General features: G+C 46.9%; 1 protein-coding gene across 1 annotated transcript in view; it reads right to left on the bottom strand.

Moving 5' to 3' along the window:
• Nucleotides 1-23,338, bottom strand: part of ZFAND3 (zinc finger AN1-type containing 3) — a 264,478-nt gene that overhangs the window by 84,853 nt on the left and 156,287 nt on the right. The window contains exon 3 of the mRNA XM_040351809.1: nucleotides 4,880-5,059. Coding sequence (XP_040207743.1) covers nucleotides 4,880-5,059 — 180 coding nt within the window. The remainder of the gene's footprint in view (nucleotides 1-4,879; nucleotides 5,060-23,338) is intronic.

The following is a 23,338-nucleotide window of genomic DNA, read 5'->3' as shown; positions in this document are numbered from 1 at the left end:
TGCAACTCTGCAAGGGGCGGGTGTATTACTGTTATATCGTGTAAGGCCCCATACACACGAGAGGATTTATCCGCAGATACGGTCCAGCGGACCGTATCCGCGGATAAATCCCCTCGAGGATTTCAGAAGATTTCTATGCGATGGCGTGTACACACCATCGCATTGAAATCCGCGCTGAAATCCTCTGCCGATGACGTGTCGCGCCGCCGCCGCTATTATGACGCGGCGACGGGCGCGACGCTGTCATACAAGGAATTCCACGCATGCGTCAAATCATTACGACGCGTGCGGGGAATCCCTTTGGGCGGATGGATCCGGTAAGTCTGTACAGACGAGCGGATCCATCCGTTGGAATGGATTCCAGCAGATGGATTTGTTGAGCATGTCAGCAAATATCCATCTGCTGGAAATCCATCCCAGGGGAGATTTATCTGCGGATAAATATCCGCCGGAGTGTACACACCATAGGATCTATCCGCAGAAACCCATTTGATGGGATTTATCTGCGGATAGATTCTATGGTGTGTATGGGGCCTAAGGCAGGCATGTCCAAAGTCCGGCCCGGGGGCCAACTGCGGCCCCCGTTCCAGTTTAATGTGGCCCCCCTGGTAATTTGGATATATACTGTATTTATCTGTGCTGCCTCGGAGGGGATAGGAAGGGGCGGGGAATGACTGCTGTCAAATTACATACAGGAGAATCTCCTGTTTACTCTGCGGCATCTGTAATAGGAAGTCTTGTCTCCTGGGCTGCCATTGGACAACTCCTCGGTCTATCATAGGAGGCGGGACATTGTATTAAAGAGGCTGCTGTGTAAACAGGAGATTCTCCTGTATGTAATCTGTTGGCGCTTGTCCCGCCTCCCCCCTGAGGCTGCAGATGGGCATCGATCAGGCTGCATTCATGGCGATGGAGAGGCTTTATTCATGGCAAGGCTGGATTTATGGCAATGGCAAGGCTGCATTAATGGGCAATGACCCTTATTTTGCTTCACAGTTCTTTATTTACATTTTTTTCCTGAATCTTCCCTCCTAACGTTAAGGTGTGTGTTATACGCCAATAAATACGGCATATCCAAATAATATGCCTGAGGTCATCTCTTGACCACACACAGCCACAAAGGCAAGAGAATTCTTGTTGGGCCTTGTATTAATTGCTCGGGCAAACACACTTTTTTAATGGTTCAAAGAATGTCAGCAAAATGTTCGGCCCTTACGCATGTTCACTTCATCAAATATGGCCCTCTTTGAAAAAAGTTTGGCCACCCCTGGTGTAAGGGGTTGGTGTATTACTGTGATATCGTGTAAGGGGCGGGTGTATTACTGTTATATCGTGTAAGGGGCGGGTGTATTACTGTTATATCGTGTAAGGGGCGGGTGTATTACTGTTATATCGTGTAAGGGGCGGGTGTATTACTGTTATATCGTGTAAGGGGTTGGTGTATTACTGTTATATCGTGTAAGGGGTTGGTGTATTACTGTGATATCGTGTAAGGGGCGGGTGTATTACTGTGATATCGTGTAAGGGGTTGGTGTATTACTGTGATATCGTGTAAGGGGTGGGTGTATTACTGTGATATCGTGTAAGGGGTGGGTGTATTACTGTGATATCGTGTAAGGGGCGGGTGTATTACGGTTATATCGTGTAAGGGGTTGGTGTATTACTGTGATATCGTGTAAGGGGTGGGTGTATTACTGTGATATCGTGTAAGGGGTTGGTGTATTACTGTGATATCGTGTAAGGGGTTGGTGTATTACTGTGATATCGTGTAAGGGGCGGGTGTATTACTGTGATATCGTGTAAGGGGTTGGTGTATTACTGTGATATCGTGTAAGGGGTTGGTGTATTACTGTGATATCGTGTAAGGGGCGGGTGTATTACTGTGATATCGTGTAAGGGGTTGGTGTATTACTGTGATATCGTGTAAGGGGCGGATGGCTACAGAAAAGGCAGAATTTTAATTTGATGGGCAGAGCTGAGAAGTTGGGGGTGGTTTTATCAATAAACTACATGTCTTTGCGGGGCGTGTTAAAACAACTGAAGGGTGGGTTTTGCAGTGTTGATGGGCGGGTTTGTAGGGCTAGTTAATTAACCAACACAATGAGGCGGACGTGTTATTGAGAGACATGTAAGGGGCAGATGGCTACAGAAGAGGCCGTATTTTAAATTGATGGACAGAGATGCCATCCACCCCTTACACAATATAACAGTAATACACCTGCCCCTTGCAGAGTTGCATGTGCATCAGGAGCGTGCGGCAACAATGTCGTGGTCTTTGTGCAGGCGCCTTGTACAGCTGATTTACAGCTGTTCATCTTTGGCGATTTCCGGCGGGTCCGTTGTGCTCCGTACTGCACAAGCGCTGCGCAGTTCAGGGCGGGCATTATCCGCCGGGGGAACTTTCTTGGCAGGACACCGGCATTGATACATTGGGAGTCATACCGTGTCTGTTTTTAGACATACTATACTCCAAAGTTAAAACTGAGCATCAGAATGAGGAAGAAAGGGGATTTCGGTGACTTTGAACCCACCATGGTTGTTGCTGCCAGACGAGCTGGTAATTAAAAAAACGCTGATCTGGGATTTTATCATTTGAGGGGGGGTGGGGGGGATTTATGGGTATGTCACTTAAAGTTGGGGGGGGGGGGGGGGTTTGAAGGTAAACACGGTTGGAGATTTTTTTTTATCGTAAGGTATAATACTTATTTAACACCATGGCCATTAGTGGCCTCTTAGGAGGTTTTGGTAGAGGGGGGGAAGGACAAACCACATGGAAGTAGGAGAGGGGATTTTCCCCTCCCTTCTCCCCCCCCCTTTTTTTTCCCCTAAATTTGTTTGTTGTCATTTAAGCTGGGGAAATAGGCCATGAGGGCCGCCACACACAATCACGGGTGATTGATAGTCAAACATAATATATGTTATAATATACAATATATGTGTATGTATAAAAAAATATATATATTTTAATATCTTAGAGGTGAACTACTAATTATATTCTTTAGGTTTTTTTTTTCTCTTTCGGGGGGGGGGGGGGGGGGAATGTACAATGTTGAATGGAACGTTGAAGTTAATAATAATAAAAATTAGGGTTGTCCCGATACCACTTTTTTAGGACCGAGTACAAGTACCGATACTTTTTTTCAAGTACTCGCCGATACCGAAAACCGATACTTTTTTTTTAAATGTGTCCCCAAATGCAGCCATGTCCCTCCCCACAAATATGCAGCCATGTCCCCACAAATATGCAGCCATGTCCCCACAAATATGCCGCCATGTCCCCACAAATATGCCGCCATGTCCCCACAAAAATGCAGCTATGTAAATATGCAGTCATGTCCCCACAAATATGCAGCCATGTCCCCAAGAGAAAGCCAAGCCCTCCCCCCCGCCGCCGCCGTCTAGTTGATCAGCGTGGGGAACATTGCAGCTTTCATTTGAATAGCTGTGTGTTCCCCTGCCGCGCCTCGTCATATATAGCCCCTCCCCCTTGTTTGGGCACTTTGATAGACAGATCACCCATCCAATCCTGGGATGGGTGATCTGTCTATCAAAGTGCCCGGACAAGGGGGAGTGTCTATACATGACGAGACGCGGCGGGGGAACACACAGCTATTCAAATGAAAGCTGTAATGTTCCCCGCGCTGATCAACTAGGGGCGGGGGGGGGGGGGGCAGGGAGAGAAGGGCTTGGCTTTCTCTTTGAGGACTGCTCTGCTCTCTCCGCCCGCTCTCTCTCTGTATCGGCTAAAGCATCGGGAGCATTTGCGCGAGTACAAGTACTCGCGCAAATGCTCAGTATCAGTCCTGATACCGATACTAGTATCGGTATCGGGACAACCCTAATACAAATTTGATTATAAAAAAAAATACTGGGATTTTCCCATTACAGAGAATGGTCCGAAAGAGAGAAAATATCCAGTGAGCGGCAGTTGTGTGGAGGAAAATGCTTTGTTGATGTCAGAGGAGGGCAGACTGGTTTTAAACGGGTTGTAAATGGTCCTTTTTTTAAATAACAAACATGTCATACTTACCTCCACTGTGCACTTTGTTTTGCACAGAGTGTCCCCAATCCACGTCTTCTGGGGTCCCTCTGCGGCTGTCTCGGCTCCTCCCCGTCTCAGCTAACCACCGTTATGGGAAGCTCTCTCCCAAGGGGGGTTAGCTTGTGGGCGCGCTCCCGTGATACAGACGGCGGCTATACCCGCCTTCTGTATCACTCGGCCCGCCTCCTGGCACGCTGTTTCATTGATTTGATTGACAGCCGCGGGAGCCAATGGCTGCGCTTCTATCAATCATCCAATGAATGAGCCGTGAAGATCCGAAAAGCCCGGTCAAGAAGCCTGCGTGTTCACTACGTGGGACTTTCGAGGGCTCAGGTAAGTAAACAGGGGGGCCCGTTAATCGTGGGATGTTTTTTCACAGAATGCATTAAGGTGAAAAAACATGAACCTTTAAGATTAGATAGCACAGCATTAAGAGACAGAGAGGCGAGTATGATGAGGTCCACTTTTAAAAACAACCACTTTAGGAATTATACATCTTTGAGTTTGGGATATTGACCAACATCTCAAACTCTCAACTTCCATTCCAATTCCATAACTCCTACTGTAATAGAGTTACCTTCCTAAATAGTGGCTACATTGTTGTAGAAGAGGATACAAACATGTCTATGTTACGCCGTCCCCTGAGTATCTCCGGCCTTGGGATGGAGGTAAGAATGCATCTAGGAAGGGCGGAGCACAAAGTATCAGTGCTCTTGTTCTTTAAACTGTGAGCAGAACTTGCTTTTGTTCAATTTAAGGAAGGCCGTGAAGGAAATGTGGTGGAGCACAGATGGTGAAAACACACAAATGATATAGAAAAGGCAAAAGGGAACTCACATTCCTCCTGGCTGGGAGAGGCTACATTCAGGTCTGTGGAGAGAGGCTGGCTAGAACTACTGCTCTGCGAGGATATCGAGGTATTTCCGTTGTCGCTGTTTATCTCGCTGGGGAATAAGTCTGATTGGCTGCTGCTTGTGCTGGGGGCGGTGTCATCGTCTGGCTGCTTCTTCTGGAAATCTACAAAGGATAAAGAGAACTGTCTTTATAAAGAAAAGGATTAGTACAAACCGCGTCCCAACTATAAAAACAAAAATTTGTGCATTCAGAAACTGTCACCTCCTTTCAATGTAAAAGGGAGGGGGCAACTGGCAGTTTGGATCCCACTCCTCCCTTTCTTGTTTTTTTTTTTTTCTCCCTAATTAAACGCTTGATTGCTTTCAGAAGCCTCCTGACGCTCGCCGGTGTTTCTTTGACTTACTGTTTTTACCGGCGCACTTGAGAAACGATCCGTTGGGTCACAAGGCTGGCCATAGAGGTCTCTGGGCCTCTATGGTCTTGGAGGACTGAGCGATGTCATGAGGTCACTTCTGGTCTAGGCGGGAGTAAACTTTTTTTTTTTTAAGCAAAATTTTTTTTTAGATCTTTTGACTTTTTGTTTTACTGACACCAGATCTCTCCAGGGACAGTGTAAAAAAATAAAATTTAAATAATTAACACACAGAAGTGAACACATACATAAGTCACGCACACATGTCTAAACGGTTTATCACACCTGCTCCCCATTCACACCTGAGACCTTGTAACACTATCGAGTCACATGACACCTGGGAGGGAAAATGGCTAATTGGGCCCAATTTGGACATTTTCACTTAGGGGTGTACTCACCTTTGTTGACAGCGGTTTAGACATGAATGGCTGTGTGTTGAGTTATTTTGAGGGGACGGCAAATTTACACTGTTATACAAGCTGTACACTCACTACACAACATTGTAGATACAAAGTGTCATTTCTTCAGTGTTGTCACATGAAAAGATTTACAAAAATGTGAGGGGGTGTAGATATTGTACATTTATTTATATATATAAATATATATATATATATATATATATACACACACACACATATACACACACACATAATATATATATATACAGGGCTCGACAAATCCCGGTCGCCATGGCGACTAGAAATAGGGTCCTGGCGACTTGGCTTGGAAGGGGGGCAAAATTATTATTTTATTTTTTTGTGAGCTGGCGCCATATGGTGGTGAGCCGTTGGTATTACAAGTTATTACCACCAGATGTGTAAGCTGGTGCCATCTGGTGGTGGCCGTTGGTATTCCAAGTTAAGCATTACAAGTTAAACAGCAATTCGAATGTCATTTTTCACTATTTTTCACTGCCATCTTCTTCCCTCTAATTAGAACCCCCAAACATTATATATATATTTTTTATCCTAACACCCTAGAGAATAAAATGGCGATCGTTGCAATACTTTCTGTCACGCCGTATTTGCGCAGCGGTCTTACAAGCGAACTTTTTTGGGAAAAAATTACAGTTTTTTTAATTAAAAAATAAGACAACAGTAAAGTTATCCCCATTTTTTTTTAATATTATGAAAGATAATGTTACGCCGAGTAAATTGATACCCAACATGTCACGCTTCAAAATTACGTCCGCTCGTGGAATGGCGACAAACTTTTACCCTTTAAAATCTCCATAGGCAACGTTTAAAAAATTCTACAGGTTGCATGTTTTGAGTTACAGAGAAGGTCTAGGGCTAGAATTATTGCTCTCGCTGTACCAATCGCGGCGATACCTCACATGTGTGGTTTGAACACCTTTTACATATGCGGGCGCTACTCACGTATGTGTTCACTTCTGCGCGCAAGCTCGTCGGGACGGGGCGCGTTTTCTGGCTCCAAGATTCCTAGCAAATTTGTCAACCCCTGTGATTATTTATATATATATATATATATATATATATATATATATATATATATATATATATAATCTATATCTCGCTTCTAATTCTTCACTGGCCTCTGTTGGCAATGATCCAGCGCCGAGTCTGTCTGCATCTCTCGGATGAGAGGGGAGCGCGGTGTCATGGTGGATAGACGTGCTCTCAGGGGTGGATTGGAAAGCGCTTGAGCTAAACTACGCACAATTAGTGGGGAAGGTGTGAAGTGGCAGTTCAGCAGCCAGCGGGAAGGAGGATTGAGAGAGGAATGTGAAGATCCAAATAATTGATCTGCTTAGCGGAAGCTGGAAGGGCTCCTGGTGTCGCGGAGGGACGGCGCAGCAGAGGGAGGCGGCGGGATCTGGAACATTAAAGCAAAAATGGAAAAGTGACTAAAGGTTTAAGTGCAACGAAATCTAAATTATTTTGACTTTTAGCAGTTGCTGCAAAAGTTAAATCAACTGCTACCAGCGCCAGAAAATGCTGCGCCGGCAACCCTACCCTGAGCCTTCAAGCGACTGCATACCAGTACGAGGGAGCTCAGTGTTAGATGGCGACACGTTGTACTACCGGGGGTACGCAACCCTGGCACTCCGGCTGTACAAGACCCAGAGTGCAGGAGTTAGTAATATATAATGCAGAGTGCAGGGATCAGTAACAGGGTTTGACAAATTTGCTTGGAATCTAGGAGCCAGCTAAAAAAGTTAGGAGCCAGAAAACGCACCCCGTCGCGCCGAGCTCGTGCGCAGAAGCGAACGCATAATGTAAACGGTGTTCAAACCACACATGTGAGGTATCAAAGCGATCGGTAGAGCGAGAGCAATAATTCTAGCCCTAGATCTCCTCTGTAACTCAAAACATACAACCTGTAGAATTTTTTAAATGTCGCCTATGGAAATCTTAAAGGGTAAAAGTTTGTCGCCATTCCACGAGCGGACGCAATTTTGAAGAGTGCCATGTTGGGTATGAATTTACTCGGCGTAACATTATCTTTCACAATATAAAAAAAATTGGGCTAACTTTACTGTTGTCTTATTTTTTTTATTTAAAAAGTGTATTTTTTTCCCCAAAAAAGTGCGCTTGTAAGACTGCCGCGCAAATACGATGTAACAGAAAGTATTGAAATGACCGCCATTTTATTCTCTAGGGTGTTAGAATAAAAAATATATATAATGTTTGTCGGCTCTAATTAGAGGGAAGGAGATGGCAGTGAAAACACAGTGAAAAACACATTAGAATTGCTGGATTGCTGTTTTATTTGTAATGCCAACTGCTACCACAAGCCAGATCACAGAAGGAAGCTTAGGCCTGCAGAAGGCCGCGGGCTCAATTACCGGCCGGTGCGGGCCCACCACGCGGGAGGTGGGGGCACACGGAGACGCAGCATCCTGTGTCTCCATGCGCCCCCACCTCCCCCGCCGCGCGATCGTGGCGGGCCTGTGCCGGCCAGGAATTGAGGCCTAAGCTGGCCTAAGCTTCCCCGGGCTCCAGGTCACTATTTATTTTAGCAATTGCGACTGGGCGCCCGGATATTGTTGAGCCCTGCAGTAATATATAATGCAGAGTACAGGGGTCAGTTATATATAATGGAGAACTCAGAGACCATTATTAATGCAGAGTGCAGGGGTCAATAATACGTAATGCAGAGTGCAGGGGTCAGTAATATATAATGCAGAGTGCAGGGATCATTAGTAATGCAGAGTGCAGGGGTCAGTAATAAATAATGGAGAACTCAGAGCCCATTATTAATGCAGAGTGCAGGGGTCAGTAATACGTAATGTAGAGTGCAGGGCATGAGTAATATATAATGCAGAGTTCAGGGGTCAGTATTAAGTAATGGAGAGTTCAGAGGTCGTTAGTAATGCAGAGTGCAGAGGTCAGTAATGTGTGATGCACAATAAAGAGGTCAGCAGTAAATAACACAGAGTGCAGAGGTTGGCAGTAAGTAGAGCATAACACAGTGATCAGTAGTAGGTAAAGCCTTGTGCAGGGGTCAGTAGCAAGGCAGAGTGCAGAGGTCAGCAGTATGTAATGCAGAGTGCAGAGGTCAGGAGTTTCTAGTGCAGAGGTCAGTAGTATGTAATGCAGAGGTCAGCAGTATGTACAGCAGAGTGCAGAGGTCAGTAGTGTGTAGTGCAGAGGTCAGTAGTATGTAATGCAGAGGTTAGTAGTATGTAATGCAGAGGTCAGTAGTATGTAATGCAGAGGTCAGCAGTATGTAATGCAGAGTGCAGAGGTCAGTAGTGTGTAGTGCAGAGGTCAGTAGTATGTAATGCAGAGGTCAGTAGTATGTAATGCAGAGGTTAGTAGTATGTAATGCAGAGGTCAGTAGTATGTAATGCAGAGGTCAGCAGTATGTAATGCAGAGTGCAGAGGTCAGTAGTGTGTAGTGCAGAGGTCAGTAGTATGTAATGCAGAGGTCAGTAGTATGTAATGCAGAGGTTAGTAGTATGTAATGCAGAGGTCAGCAGTATGTAATGCAGAGGTCAGGAGTTCCTAACTCCATGCGTCTTCTCCCGTCGTCCTCTCCTATGATTGGACGCGGCGTCCAATTACAGCGCCTGGCGTTTCAGCCAATCAGGCGACCGGTAACAGACCCGGTAACCTGATTGGCTGAAAGGCAGGTCAATGTTAGCAAAGCAAATTCCTTTGGCTTTGCCAACATTAGGCTGAGTGAGAAGGAACGCACAGCGTTACGCCCTGTTCTCACTTTTTTGGAGGCCTTTTAGAGCCAAAGGCTCTAATCAGGCGCTTCCAAAAAACACTCTCACCGCTGTAATTCAGGTGCCCGGTGACCGAAAATGGGCCGGACACCTGAATAAGGGGTGTCAGCACCGACCATAGATAGATTCATGCAATCTATCTATGGTAATTAGAGAGTGACAGGAGATGGGGGGGGGGGGGGCAGCGCTCCTGCGCCCTTTATGGACGCCCCACCACTGCTCTGCACCAAAGGAGCTTACACTCGAATGCTCCCAAGACAAATGTTACATTTTTGGGCTGTGGAATGAAAGGCAGATAACACACACACAGGGAGATGACAGAATTCCCATGAAGATGGTGTCCTCTGACCCCGGTGTTGGACCCTCATTTACTGACGGTTTGTACCAAATGTACAATATCCCGGGGGGGTTTCTACGACATTAAAAGTAGTCTGCGATCTTCAAAGTCTATTTCGGTCCGTATTACAGGCCATCCTGACATCGCCTGTATCTTCTTGCAGATGTCTGGTCCATTTTCGGAAGCGATCATGTGATCCCAGGGGCCGCAGGAAGTAGGTGAGCCTGTTTTTATACACCGAGACTCGGTCTTATTTCAGGACGCGAAGCCCATCCAAACCGCGGAGACACTTTTGGTCCCAAACTGTCAGGGAACATCGTTTATTTCCAGGCGGCGGGCGACGAGGGCGAGCGGGACAATTCGCAAAGGGAAATTTCCATAAGCTCATGCATCAAAGTGTCAGAGCTGCGGCGCGGAAAGAAAATCTGACCTATATTTGTGAACCCAAAAGGTCAAAGCTGATAATATATTTTCTGTGGGACCCGGGAGGTGTAAAATGCATATAACTGCCGGGGGAGGGGGGGGCTGCTGAGACAAGGATCCCATCTCGCAAGATAAACGCCCAATGCGGGATCGTGACAGCTAAGAGACTGCGACTCTTCAAAGGGCCTCAGACAATGATAAGCAGAACTCCGGTCAAGCAGTTCTAATGGAATTGGCCGATGATGTTCTCTGCTGTGCAGAACGCTAGAAACGGCTCTTCCTCTGTTCCCTTCACCTAGCAGGAGGCAGTATGGAAATCAGTAGGTATGGAGGCAGTATGGAAATCAGTAGGTATGGAGGCAGTATGGAAGGTAGTAGGTATGGTGGCAGTATGGAAGGTAGTAGGTATGGTGGCAGTATGGAAGGTGGTAGGAATGGAGGCAGTATGGAAGGTGGTAGGAATGGAGGCAGTATGGAAGGTAGTAGGTATGGAGGCAGTATGGAAGGTAGTAGGTATGGAGGCAGTATGGAGGTAGTAGGTATGGTGGCAGTATGGAAGGTAGTAGGTATGGTGGCAGTATGGAAGGTGGTAGGTATGGAGGCAGTATGGAAGGTGGTAGGTATGGTGGCAGTATGGAAGGTAGTAGGTATGGAGGCAGTATGGAGGTAGTAGGTATGGTGGCAGTATGGAAGGTGGTAGGTATGGAGGCAGTATGGAAATCAGTAGGTATGGAGGCAGTATGGAAATCAGTAGGTATGGAGGCAGTATGGAAGGTGGTAGGTATGGAGGCAGTATGGAAGGTAGTAGGTATGGAGGCAGTATGGAAGGTAGTAGGTATGGAGGCAGTATGGAAGGTAGTAGGTATGGTGGCAGTAGGGATGTAGTAAGTATGGAGGCAGTATGGAAATCAGTAAGTATGGAGGTGGCATAGAATGCAGCAAGTATGGAGGCAGTATGGAAAGCAGGAAGTATGAAAGGCGCGTGAAAGGCAGGACGTCTGAAGGCGGTACGGAAGACAGTAAGTATGAAAGGGAGTATGGAAGCAGAAAGTATGAAGGCGGTACGGAAAGCAGTAAGTATGGAAGGCGGTATGGAGGCAGGAAGTATGGAAGGCGGTATGGAGGCAGGAAGTATGGAAGGCGGTATGGAGGCAGGAAGTATGGAAGGCGGTATGGAGGCAGGAAGTATGGAAGGCGGTATGGAGGCAGGAAGTATGGAAGGCGGTATGGAGGCAGGAAGTATGGAAGGCGGTATGGAGGCAGGAAGTATGGAAGGCGGTATGGAGGCAGGAAGTATGGAAGGCTGTATGGAGGCAGGAAGTATGGAAGGCGGTATGGAGGCAGGAAGTATGGAAGGCGGTATGGAGGCAGGAAGTATGGAAGGCGGTATGGAGGCAGGAAGTATGGAAGGCGGTATGGAGGCAGGAAGTATGGAAGGCGGTATGGAGGCAGGAAGTATGGAAGGCGGTATGGAGGCAGGAAGTATGGAAGGCGGTATGGAGGCAGGAAGTATGGAAGGCGGTATGGAGGCAGGAAGTATGGAAGGCGGTATGGAGGCAGGAAGTATGGAAGGCGGTATGGAGGCAGGAAGTATGGAAGGCGGTATGGAGGCAGGAAGTATGGAAGGCGGTATGGAGGCAGGAAGTATGGAAGGCAGTATGGAGGCAGGAAGTATGGCAGGCGGTATGGAGGCAGGAAGTATGGCAGGCGGTATGGAGGCAGGAAGTATGGCAGGCGGTATGGAGGCAGGAAGTATGGCAGGCGGTATGGAGGCAGGAAGTATGGCAGGCGGTATGGAGGCAGGAAGTATGGAAGGCAGAAAGTATAGAGGCAGTATGGAAGGAGGCAGTATGGAGGTAGTAGGTATGGAGGCAGTATGGAAGGTAGTAGGTATGGAAGGTAGTAGGTATGGAGGCAGTATGGAGGTAGTAGGTATGGAGGCAGTATGGAAGGTAGTAGGTATGGAGGCAGTATGGAAGGTAGTAGGTATAGAGGCAGTATGGAGGTAGTAGGTATGGAGGCAGTATGGAAGGTGGTAGGTATGGAGGCAGTATGGAGGCAGTATGGAAGGTAGTAGGTATGGAGGCAGTATGGAGGTAGTAGGTATGGAGGCAGTATGGAAGGTAGTAGGTATGGAGGCAGTATGGAAGGCAGTAGGTATGGAAGGCAGAAAGTCAAGTGGCCCAAAACCACCAACGTGATGGCCAATGGTACCTACTAGGAAGGGGTGATTTTGCATTGGCAACATTTTTGATAAAATTGCCAATTTGCAGGAATTGTGCCATTTTAACAGAATGCATTGGCGTCAACGAGGAAGATGACATTAAAAAGCCACAGTCACTTTACCCGTTTAGGACCAAATCACAATGAGAACACCTTACCACCTGCTTTAACCCCTTAGGCCACAGGTGTCAAACACAAGGCCCGCGGGCCAAATCCAGCCCTCCAAGTCATCTCATGTGGCCCTCGCACCTCTCCTGCAGCTGCAGGAGCGCTCCAGCCCTTCTCTGCTCCTCCTCCAGACCCTTACTTTCCGCTTTCACAACACATATCATCAATAGAACTTTCACACAATACAGTGGGCTAGATTCAGATAGGTGAGCGGATCTTTAGATCCGCGTAACCCATCTCATTTACGTTACGCCGCCGCAAGTTTTTCAGGCAGGTGCTTTATTCACAAAGCACTTGCCTGTAAAGTTGCGGCGGCGTATCGTAAATCCCCCGGCGGAATTCAAATTCGGCGGGTAGAGGGCGTGTATCATTTAAATGAAGCGCGCCCCAGCGCCGACCGAACTGCGCATGCGCCGTCTCAAAAAAATCCCAGAGTGCATTGCTCTAAATGACGTCGCAAGGACGTCATTGGTTTCGACGTGAACGTAAATTACGTCCAGCCGTATTCGCTAACGACTTATGCAAACAACGTAAAAAATTCAAAACTTGGCGCGGGAACGACTGCCATACTTAACATAGGATATGCCGCACATACCCCTCATATAGCAGGGGTAACTTTACGCCGGAAAATACCGCAAACGACGTAAAAAAAAAGCGCCGGGCGGTCGTTCGTTTCTGAATCGGCGTAACTCCTCATTTGCATATTCCTTGCGTAATAATACGGAAGCGCCACCTAGCGGCCGGCCTGGAATTGCAGCCTAAGATCCGACGGTGTAAGTCACTTACACCTGTCGGATCTTAGGGATATCTATGCGTAACCTGATTCTATGAATCAGGCGCATAGATACGACGGCCGGACTCAGAGATACGACGGCGTATCAGGAGATACGCCATCGTATCTCCTTTCTGAATCCGGCCCAGTGTCATTAGCATCACACAATGAGAGGTCCTTCAGAAGCCAGACTTAATTAGCACAATAGACAATAGAATGCAATCACAGCAAGCTTTCATCACTACAGCCAGGTAGACTTAATTAGCACCTCAACAGTCTATGTTCCACATTGAAGGAGACACTCTCCTATTGACCTGTTGGGGTCAGAAGGAACAACTTGTAATATTTCAAGATATCCTGCAATACATGAATCATTATTGTCCCATCTCGTGTAATTCATGATATCATTTCTCAGTCATCCTACGCCCCTATTGGACATAGGATGACCCTAGACCCAAGTCTCATTAGTGACGCTGACACAGGAGTACCCTGCATCCTTCAAAAGTCTCTGGGTATCACGGGCCATTCCGTTACAGGGAGCGTTTGAAAGGGCAGTAAAAACACAGATCAAACCTGGGGGTTTTACTGCCCCTCATCCACTAGTGAAAATGAGCCCAAAAGGCTTCATTATATCAGTGCGTTTCCGACGAGGAAAAGGAGGAATCAGAAATGAAATATATCAGCAGATTACAACTTCAGCCTCAAAACACAAGTTTTTCCCAAGTGTACATCTGTAGAGATGTATTGTCTGTGTGCATTCTGGGTAATAAATGAGCTGCTATGAAAATCACCAAAAAGTCTTCCTTCGCATTTCTAATTTCTGCAACAGTTGCGAAGGTTGAATCTAGGGCCGAAACAACTAATCGACAACTAATCGATTATGAAAATAGTTGTCAACTATTTTCATAATCGATTAATCGGCCAGTTGATTAGTTGGCCTGCATACAGAATGCATTATTTGTTTACATATCAGAAAATACAGTGCAGAACACATACAGCTCAGTACACCATCCATACATGTCACCAAGTGCCTGAGAATTTGTGAATGTGAAAGTGTGAGGAGCAATGCCTCATGGGACATGTAGTCCTGGGCAAGAAGTGAGTGGTTCTAAAGGCTAAAGTTTTTTTTACCTTGCTATAGCGGGCGCTCTATACTATACTTTGCAGCTTGCTATTGAGGCACTCTGAAGGCAGGAGGAGCCAGAAGCATCAGTGAGGGACCCCAGAAGTGGAGGATCTGGGCTGCTCAGTGCAAAACCATTACACAGAGCAGGTAAGTATAACAAGTTTGTTAAAAAAAAAAAAATCACATTAAAGACTCTGTACAGGGAAGATCAGCATCTGAACCCAGGGAAAGTGGAGGTAATAGAAGGCGCTACCACTGTGTATGGATATTTAAGAATAAATTGCCTTTATTTTTTTAATTTACATATTAATTAAATTGTACACCACACTTTTTGTTAAGATTATCCGATTAGTCGATTAATCGAAACAATAATCGGCCAACTAATCGATTATGAAAATAATCGTTAGTTGCAGCCCTAGTTGAATCTCATCACTAAATAAATGTGCGCAGTTGTGAAATAACTAGAGAAGTAGAGATGCAATTTTTTTTAACCCCTTCAATAACGGGCACTTTCGCCCCCTTCCTGCCCAGGCCAATTTTCAGCGCTGTCACATTTTTGAATGACAATTGCGTGGTCAAGCAACACTGTACCCAAAGTCAATTTTTATCAGCTATGTAGAGCTTTCTTCTTGTGGTATTTAACCACCTGACTGGGTCTTTTATGCTAAACAAACAAAAGACCAAAATAAATGTTTCTCCTTCACTGATGTGAGCCGATGAGGCTGCACTGATGGGCGCTGATGAGGTTGCACTGATGGGCACTGATGAGGCTGCACTGATGGGCACTGATGAGGCTGCACTGATGGGCACTGATGAGGCTGCATTGATGGGCGCTGATGAGGCTGCATGGATGGGCGCTGATGAGGCTGCACTGATGGATGCTGATGAGGCTGCACTGATGAGGCTGCATTAATGGGCACTGATGAGGCTGCACTGATGGACGCTGATGAGGAGGCACCGATAGGCGGTGATGAGGCTTCACCTATGAGTTTGCACTGATGGGCGCTGATGAGGAGGCACTGATAGGCGCTAATAAGGCTGCACTGATTTTTCTAGCAAAAAATACAGATTTGAACTTGTAAACATCAAGGCCCAGATTCAGAAAGGACTTACGACGGCGCAGCGCCATGTACGCCGTCGTAAGTCCTAACCTGAGCCGTCGTATCTATGTGCCTGATTCTTAGAATCAGTTACGCATAGATATCCATTAGATCCGACCGGCGTAAGTCTCTTACGCCGTCGGATCTAAACTGCATTTTTTTTTGGACCGCTAGGTGGCGCTTCCATCGAATTCCGCGTTGAGTATGCAAATTAGCTAGATACACATAGTTACATAGTTACATAGTTAGTCAGGTTGAAAAAAGACACAAGTCCATCCAGTTCAACCACAAAAAACAAAATAAAAAAACACAGTAAAATCCAATACACCCAACTCCATACCCACAGTTGATCCAGAGGAAGGCAAAAAAAACCCAGCGGAGCATGAGATCCAATTTGCTACAGCAGGGGAAAAAATTCCTTCCTGATCCCCCGAGAGGCAATCGGATTTTCCCCGGATCAACTTTACCTACAAATCTTAGTACTCAGTTATATTCTGTACATTTAGGAAAGAATCCAGGCCTTTCTTAAAGCAATCTACTGAGCTGGCCAGAACCACCTCTGGAGGGAGTCTGTTCCACATTTTCACAGCTCTTACTGTGAAAAAACCTTTCCGTATTTGGAGGTGAAATCTCTTTTCCTCTAGACGTAAAGAGTGCCCCCTTGTCCTCAGTGATGACCGTAAAGTGAATAACTCAACACCAAGTTCACTATATGGACCCCTTATATATTTGTACATGTTGATTATATCCCCCCTTATTCTCCTCTTCTCAAGAGTGAATAAATTCAGTTCCTCTAATCTTTCCTCATAGCTGAGCTCCTCCATGCCTCTTATCAGTTTGGTTGCTCTTCTCTGCACTTTCTCCAGTTCTCCGATACCCTTTTTGAGAACTGGGGCCCAAAACTGAACTGCATATTCCAGATGAGGTCTTACTAATGATTTGTACAGGGGCAAAATTATATCTCTGTCTCTGGAGTCCATACCTCTCTTATACAAGAAAGGACTTTGCTCGCTTTGGAAACCGCAGCTTGGCATTGCATGTTATTATTGAGCTTATGATCTACCAAAACCCCCAGATCCTTCTCCACTACGGATCCCCCCAGTTGTACTCCCCCTAGTATGTATGATGCATATTCTTAGCCCCCAAGTGCATAACTTTACATTTATCTACATTAAACCTCATCTGCCACTTAGTCGCCCAATCAGACACAAATTCCTGAACGTACGCACGGCCGACGCAGTACAGATACGACGTTTACGTTAGGCTTTTCCCGGCGTAAAGTTGCCCCTGCTATACGAGGCGCAGCCAATGTTAAGTATGGCCGTCGTTCCTGCGTCGAAAGTTGAAATTTTTACAATGTTTGTGTAAGTCGTCTGTGAATGGGGCTGGACGTCATTTATGTTCACGTCGAAACCAATACGTCCTTGCGGCGTACTTTGGAGCAATGCACACTGGGATATTCCACGGACGGCGCATGCGCCGTTCGTGTAAAACGGCAATCACGTCGGGTCAGAGAACATTTACATAAAACACGCCCCCCTGTTCCAAATTGGAATTAGGCGGGCTTATGCTGGCCGATTTACGCTACGCCGCCGCAACTTAGGGAGCAAGTGCTTTGAGAATACAGCACTTGCCCGTCTAAGTTGCGGAGGTGTAATGTAAATCAGATACGTTACGCCCGCACAATTTTACGCGGCTGTACGTGAATCTGCCCTCAAATGTCAGAAATAGGCTAATGCCGCCTACACACGATCGGAAATTCCAACAAGAAAACCTTGGATTTTTTTCCAAAAGAATTTTGTCTCAAACTTGTGTTGCATACACACGGTCACACAAATCTTGTCTGAAATTCCGACCGCCAAGAACGTGGTGACGTACAACACTACGACGAGCCGAGAAAAAATAAGTTCAATGATTCCGAGCATGCGTGTTTGTTTTTTTGCACACAGACGTTCGTTATTTCCGACAAGAACCAGCTCTCAAATTTTTGCTGTCGGAAAATCCCGACAAAAAAAGTCAGATGGAGCCTACTACACACGGTCAGAATTTCCGACCAAAAGCTCACATCGAACTTTTTTTGTCGGAATTTCCGATCGTGTGTACGCGGCATTAGGCATGAAAGTGGTTAAAGTAACTGTACGACGGAATGGATCTTTGTTTATTTTTGGATATCACTTTTGTAAAATATTAAATTGCCATTTTAAAGACGGGACATTATCGCATCAAACGCAGAAGTGACTACGACACGTGACACGGATCTTCAGGAGATACAGAATGTGTGCGGAAAGGACGAGGGATGGCGGGTTGAGGTTGTCAGCCTTCTAATGTAAGCAGGAGCCGGTCCTGATGAAAATGAGATGCCCGCAGCTGCGGGGGGTAATCTATCAACTGGCGGTTATTTGAATGAAGCGCGAGGATTCGGAATATATTAATGGAATAAATTCAGTAAACAGATCATCTGCTCCGCTAAACTGACAGTGCGGATGATTATGCAGGATGTTTCTACGTACAGCTCGCGTCTTCCTGAGCGCACCTCAAACATTTGATGAACGCAGCGGGGATTTTCCTGTCTACCAAACTGTCACAAACGTCCAAGCGTTCTCCGGCGCAGACCCGGGCCGCGCCGAGTGTTTTGACTTCTTGTTAGAGGTAACAGGTGATCCCTTCAAACCACCCGAATACGCTTCTATAGACCCTTCTAAAAAAAAAAAATAGATCTGAGAAGACGCACCTGGACTGCATCTCTGTTTAAAGGGGTTGTAAACCTTCGTGTTTTTTCTCCTTAACCACTTAAGCCCCGGACCTTTAGGCAGCTAAAAGGACCCAGACAGTTTTTGAGATTCGGCACTGCGTCGCTTTAACTGACAATTGCGCGGTTGTGCGACGTGGCTCCCAAACAAAATTGGCGTCCTTTTTTCCCCACAAATAGAGCTTTCTTTTGGTGGTATTTGATCACCTCTGCGGTTTTTATTTTTTGCGCTATAAACAAAAATAGAGCGACAATTTTGAAGAAAATGCAATATTTTTTACTTTTTGCTATAATAAATATCCCCCAAAAATATATAAAACATAATTTTTTTCCTCAGTTTAGGCCAATACGTATTCTTCTACTTATTTTTGGTAAAAAAAAATCGCAATAAGCGTTCATCGATTGGTTTGCGCAAAATTTATAGCGTTTACAAAATAGGGGATAGTTTTATTGCATTTTTATTAATTATTTTTATTTACTACTAATGGCGGCGATCAGCGATTTTTTCGTGTCTGCGACATTATGGCGGACACTTCGGACAATTTTGACACATTTTTGGGACCATTACCATTTTCACAGCAAAAAATTCTATAAAAATGTATTGTTTACTGTGAAAATGACAGTTGCAGTTTGGGAGTTAACCACAAGGGGGCGCTGAAGGGGTTATGTGTGACCTCATCTGTGTTTACAACTGTAGGGGGGTGTGGCTGTAGGTGTGACGTCATCGATTGTGATTCCCTATATAAGGGAACACACGATTGATGACGCCGCCACAGTGAAGAACGGAGAAGCTGTGTTTACACGGCTCTCCCCGTTCTTCAGCTCCGGGGACCGATCGCGGGACTACAGCGGCGATCGGGTCCACGAGTCCCACGGTCACGGAGCTTCGGACCGGGTCGCGTGCGCGCGACCCCACGGCTGGGCTTAAAGAGCCACGTACGTGGATGTGCCCAGCCGTGCCATTCTGCCGACGTATATCGTCGGTAGGGGGTCCTTAATTGGTTAAGTACCTGATTAGAGACTGAGGGGTAGATCCACAAAGAAAGTACGCCGGCGTATCTATTGATACGCCGGCGTAATTTCAAAATTCCCGCGTCGTATCTGTTTTGAATCCTCAAAACAAGATACGACGGCATCTGGGTTAGATCCGACAGGTGTACGGCTTCGTACGCCTTCGGATCTTAGATGCAATTTTTCGACGTCCGCTGGGTGGCGTTCCCGTCGTAATCCACGTCGAGTATGCAAATTAGCTATTTCCGACGATCCACAAGCGTACGAGCGGCCGTCGCATTTTTTTACGTCGTTTCCGTTCGGCTTTTTCCGGCGTATAGTTAAAGCTGCTATCTGGTGGCGTACCTAATGTTAAAGCGGGAGTTCACCCATTTGTAAAAAAAATTTTTTTCTCCCCTTAGATTCCTGCTCGTTCGGTCTAGGGGAATCGGCTATTTGCATTAAAATATGAGCAGTACTTACCCGTTTTCGAGATGCATCTTCTTCCGTCGCTTCCGGGTATGGGTCTTCGGGAGCGGGCGTTCCTTCTTGATTGACAGTCTTCCGAGAGGCTTCCGACGGTCGCATCCGTCGCGTCACTCGTAGCCGAAAGAAGCCGAACGTCGGTGCGGCTCTATACTGCGCCTGCGCACAGACGTTCGGCTTCTTTAGGAAAATCGTGACGCGATGGATGCGACCGTCGGAAGCCTCTCGGAAGACTGTCAATCAAGAAGGAACGCCCATTCCCGAAGCCCATACCCGGAAGCGACGGAGAGGATGCATCTCGTAAACGGGTAAGTACGGATCATATTTTAAAATAAATAGCCGATTCCCCTAGTAAAAACGAGCAGGAATCTAAGGGGAAAAAGTGCCCTCTAAGGGTGAACCCCCGCTTTAAGTATGGGCATCGTTCCCGCGTATAATTTTGAAAATTTTACATCATTTGCGCAAGTCGTCCGTGAATGGGGCTTTGCGTCCTTGCGACGTCATTTGGAGCAATGCACCCTGGGAGTTTTGACGGACGGGGCATGCGCAGTTCGTTCGGAGCGGGGACGCGCTTCATTTAAATGAAACACGCCCCCTACCTGCCCGATTTGAATTCCGCGCCCTTACGCCGCGAGAGATACACTACGCCGCCGTAACTTACGGCGCAAATTCTTTCAGGATTCAAAGAAAAGAAAAGTAAGTTACAGCGGCGTAGCGTATCTCACATACGCTGCACCCACGCAGATGTATGTGGATCTGCCCCTGAGGGTCTAATCGGCTTCAAAAAAGTTGGGCTCGGGCGCAGAGCCCACCCACTTGTGTAACATTAGCAAATTAGTATTCGCTAAAGTTTTCCTGCTTCTCCTCCCAGCCAATCATGAAAGCGGGTCCTGAGACTCGATTGGTCGGGAGTCCTAAGACCCAAATGGCCGGGAGCAGAAGAAACCGCCGGGACCTCAGGAGGAGATGCAGGGGGAAAGCCACGACCTGGATGGGGTAAGTGCAGGGATGACGGGCGAGCAAATCGGCGGTCGATCAAAGGGGGTGGGGTTAGTGAGGGAGTCGGGTTTGTTTGCCGACACCATTGAGCACCAGCCGCCACTGGGCTGGAACTCCTTTTTATGAAAGTCCATGAAGGAAATCTGGTAGAGCAAAGATGGTGAAAACACAGAGGCCCAGATTCACGTCCAGCGGCGTATCTGAACGTATCCGATTTACGTTACGCCGCCGCAACTTAGACGGGCAAGTGCTGTATTCTGAAAGCACTTGCTCCGTAAGTTGCGGCGGCGTAGCGTAAATCGGCCGGCGTAAGCCCGCCTAATTCAAATTTGGAACAGGGGGGCGTGTTTTATGTAAAACTACTGTGACCCGACGTGATTGACGTTTTTGCGGAACGGCGCATGCACCGTCCGTTGAATTTCCCAGTGTGCATTGCTCCAAAGTACGCCGCAAGGACGTCATTGGTTTCGACGTGAACGTAAATAACGTCCAGCCCCATTCACGGACGGCTTACGCAAACGACTTAACTTTTTCAAATTTCGATGCGGGAACGACGGCCATACTTAACATTGTTACGCCGCACTTATGCCTCATATAGCAGGGCCAACTATACGCCGGGAAAAGCCTAACGTAAACGTCGTAACTTTACTGCGTCGGCCGCGCGTACGTTCGGGAATTCGCGTATCTAGCTAATTTGCATACTCGATGTGGAATTCGACGGAAGCACCACCTAGCGGGCAAAAAAAAAATGCAGTTAAGATCCGACGGCGTAAGAGACTTACGCCTGTCGGATCTAATGGATATCAATGCGTAACTGATTCTAAGAATCAGGCGCATAGATATGACGGGCCAGATTAGGATTTACGACCTTTTATATAGAAAGGGCAAAAGGGAAATCACATTTCTTTTATATAATAATAAAAAAAAAAGTGGTGATTGAATACCACCAAAAGAAAGCTCTTTTTGTAGGGGGGAAAAAAAAAATGATATAAATGTTATTTGGGTACAGTGTTGCATGACCAAGCAATTACCAGTTAAAGTAGCGCAGTGCTGAACAGCCAAAAAATGTTCTGGTCATGAAGGGGGTCAAACCTTCCGGAGTTTAAGTGGTTAATCCCTTCCTTATGTTTATGTAGCTGCCGCAGATCACCAGCTGATAGTGGTGGCAGATACAGATTTGGAAAGCTTCTTTGTGACTTCAGCACTGTAGTCACTTTAAAGTTCCATTCTCTTCATCCTTTAATAAATAAAGCAGCGGGATCTTTTTTTCTTTGCAGATTTACTGACAGATAATGGAGGGCGCCCCCCGGGGGATGAGGATAGAATGATCCAAATGTGCTGTGTGCACAAGTATCATATTGAGCCTATAAATCAGAAGCGTTCCCTCCTTGGGGGTACGAGCAATCAATGTAATGCAACTTCATATAACCGTGTCTGGATAGGCAATGTTACCGCGGCGGCGTATATACAGGAAAACATTCTACTGCTGGAAGATTTCCAGATGATTGAATTTATTATCTGCGTTCTTGAAAATAATACATTATAGATAGATGTACGCTATTGTCAATATTTAAAATAATTGCAAGACCACTTTAACCCAAATGAAAAAGGAAATTGAAGCCTTCACAATGATTTCCAGATAAACCAGGAGGGGGGGAGGAGCCTTAAAGAACATCAGCTCAAGTTTCTCTATAAAAGAGAAGTACGGGTCACGAAGGTACACTTACTTATGCACTTTGGTGACCCAGAATCAGCCGACCGTGCCGCTGACGTCACAGCGCCACTCTCCCCTGCCTCTCTGCTCACACCTCTCTCTCCTGTCTCTGCTCATAGCGCTCTCTGCTCCTACCTCTCGCCCGCCTCCGCTCCTACCTCTCGCCCGCCTCCGCTCCTACCTCTCGCCCGCCTCTGCTCCTACCTCTCGCCCGCCTCCGCCCCAACCTCTCGTCCGCCTCCGCCTCCCCTACCTCTCGCCCACCTCCGCTCCTACCTATAGCCCCCCTCCGCTTGTACTTCTCTCGCCTGCCTCTGCTCGTACTTCTCTCGCCCGCCTCCGCTCGTACTTCTCTCGCCCGCCTCCGCTCTTAGCGCTCTCTGCTCATACCTCTCTCCGGCCTCTGCTCCTACCTCTCGCCCGCCTCTGCTCTTACTTCTCTCGCCCGCCTCCGCTCGTACTTCTCTCGCCCGCCTCCGCTCATACCTATCGCCGGCCTCTGCTTGTACTTCTCTCGCCCGCTCTGCTCATAGTGCTCTCTGCTCATATCTATCGCCGGCCTCTGCTTGTACTTCTCTCGCCCGCCTCTGCTTGTACTTCTCTCGCCCACTCTGCTCATAGTGCTCTCTGCTCATATCTATCGCCTGTCTCTGCTTGTACTTCTCTCGCCCGCCTCTGCTTGTACTTCTCTCGCCCGCTCTGTTCATAGTGCTCTCTGCTCATATCTATCGCCGGCCTCTGCTT

Source organism: Rana temporaria, chromosome 4 (assembly GCF_905171775.1).
Source record: "Rana temporaria chromosome 4, aRanTem1.1, whole genome shotgun sequence".
In the NCBI taxonomy this organism is placed as follows: Eukaryota; Metazoa; Chordata; class Amphibia; order Anura; family Ranidae; genus Rana; species Rana temporaria.
The sequence above is the reverse complement of the archived record's forward strand: the minus strand, read 5'-3'. Positions and strand labels throughout refer to the sequence as shown.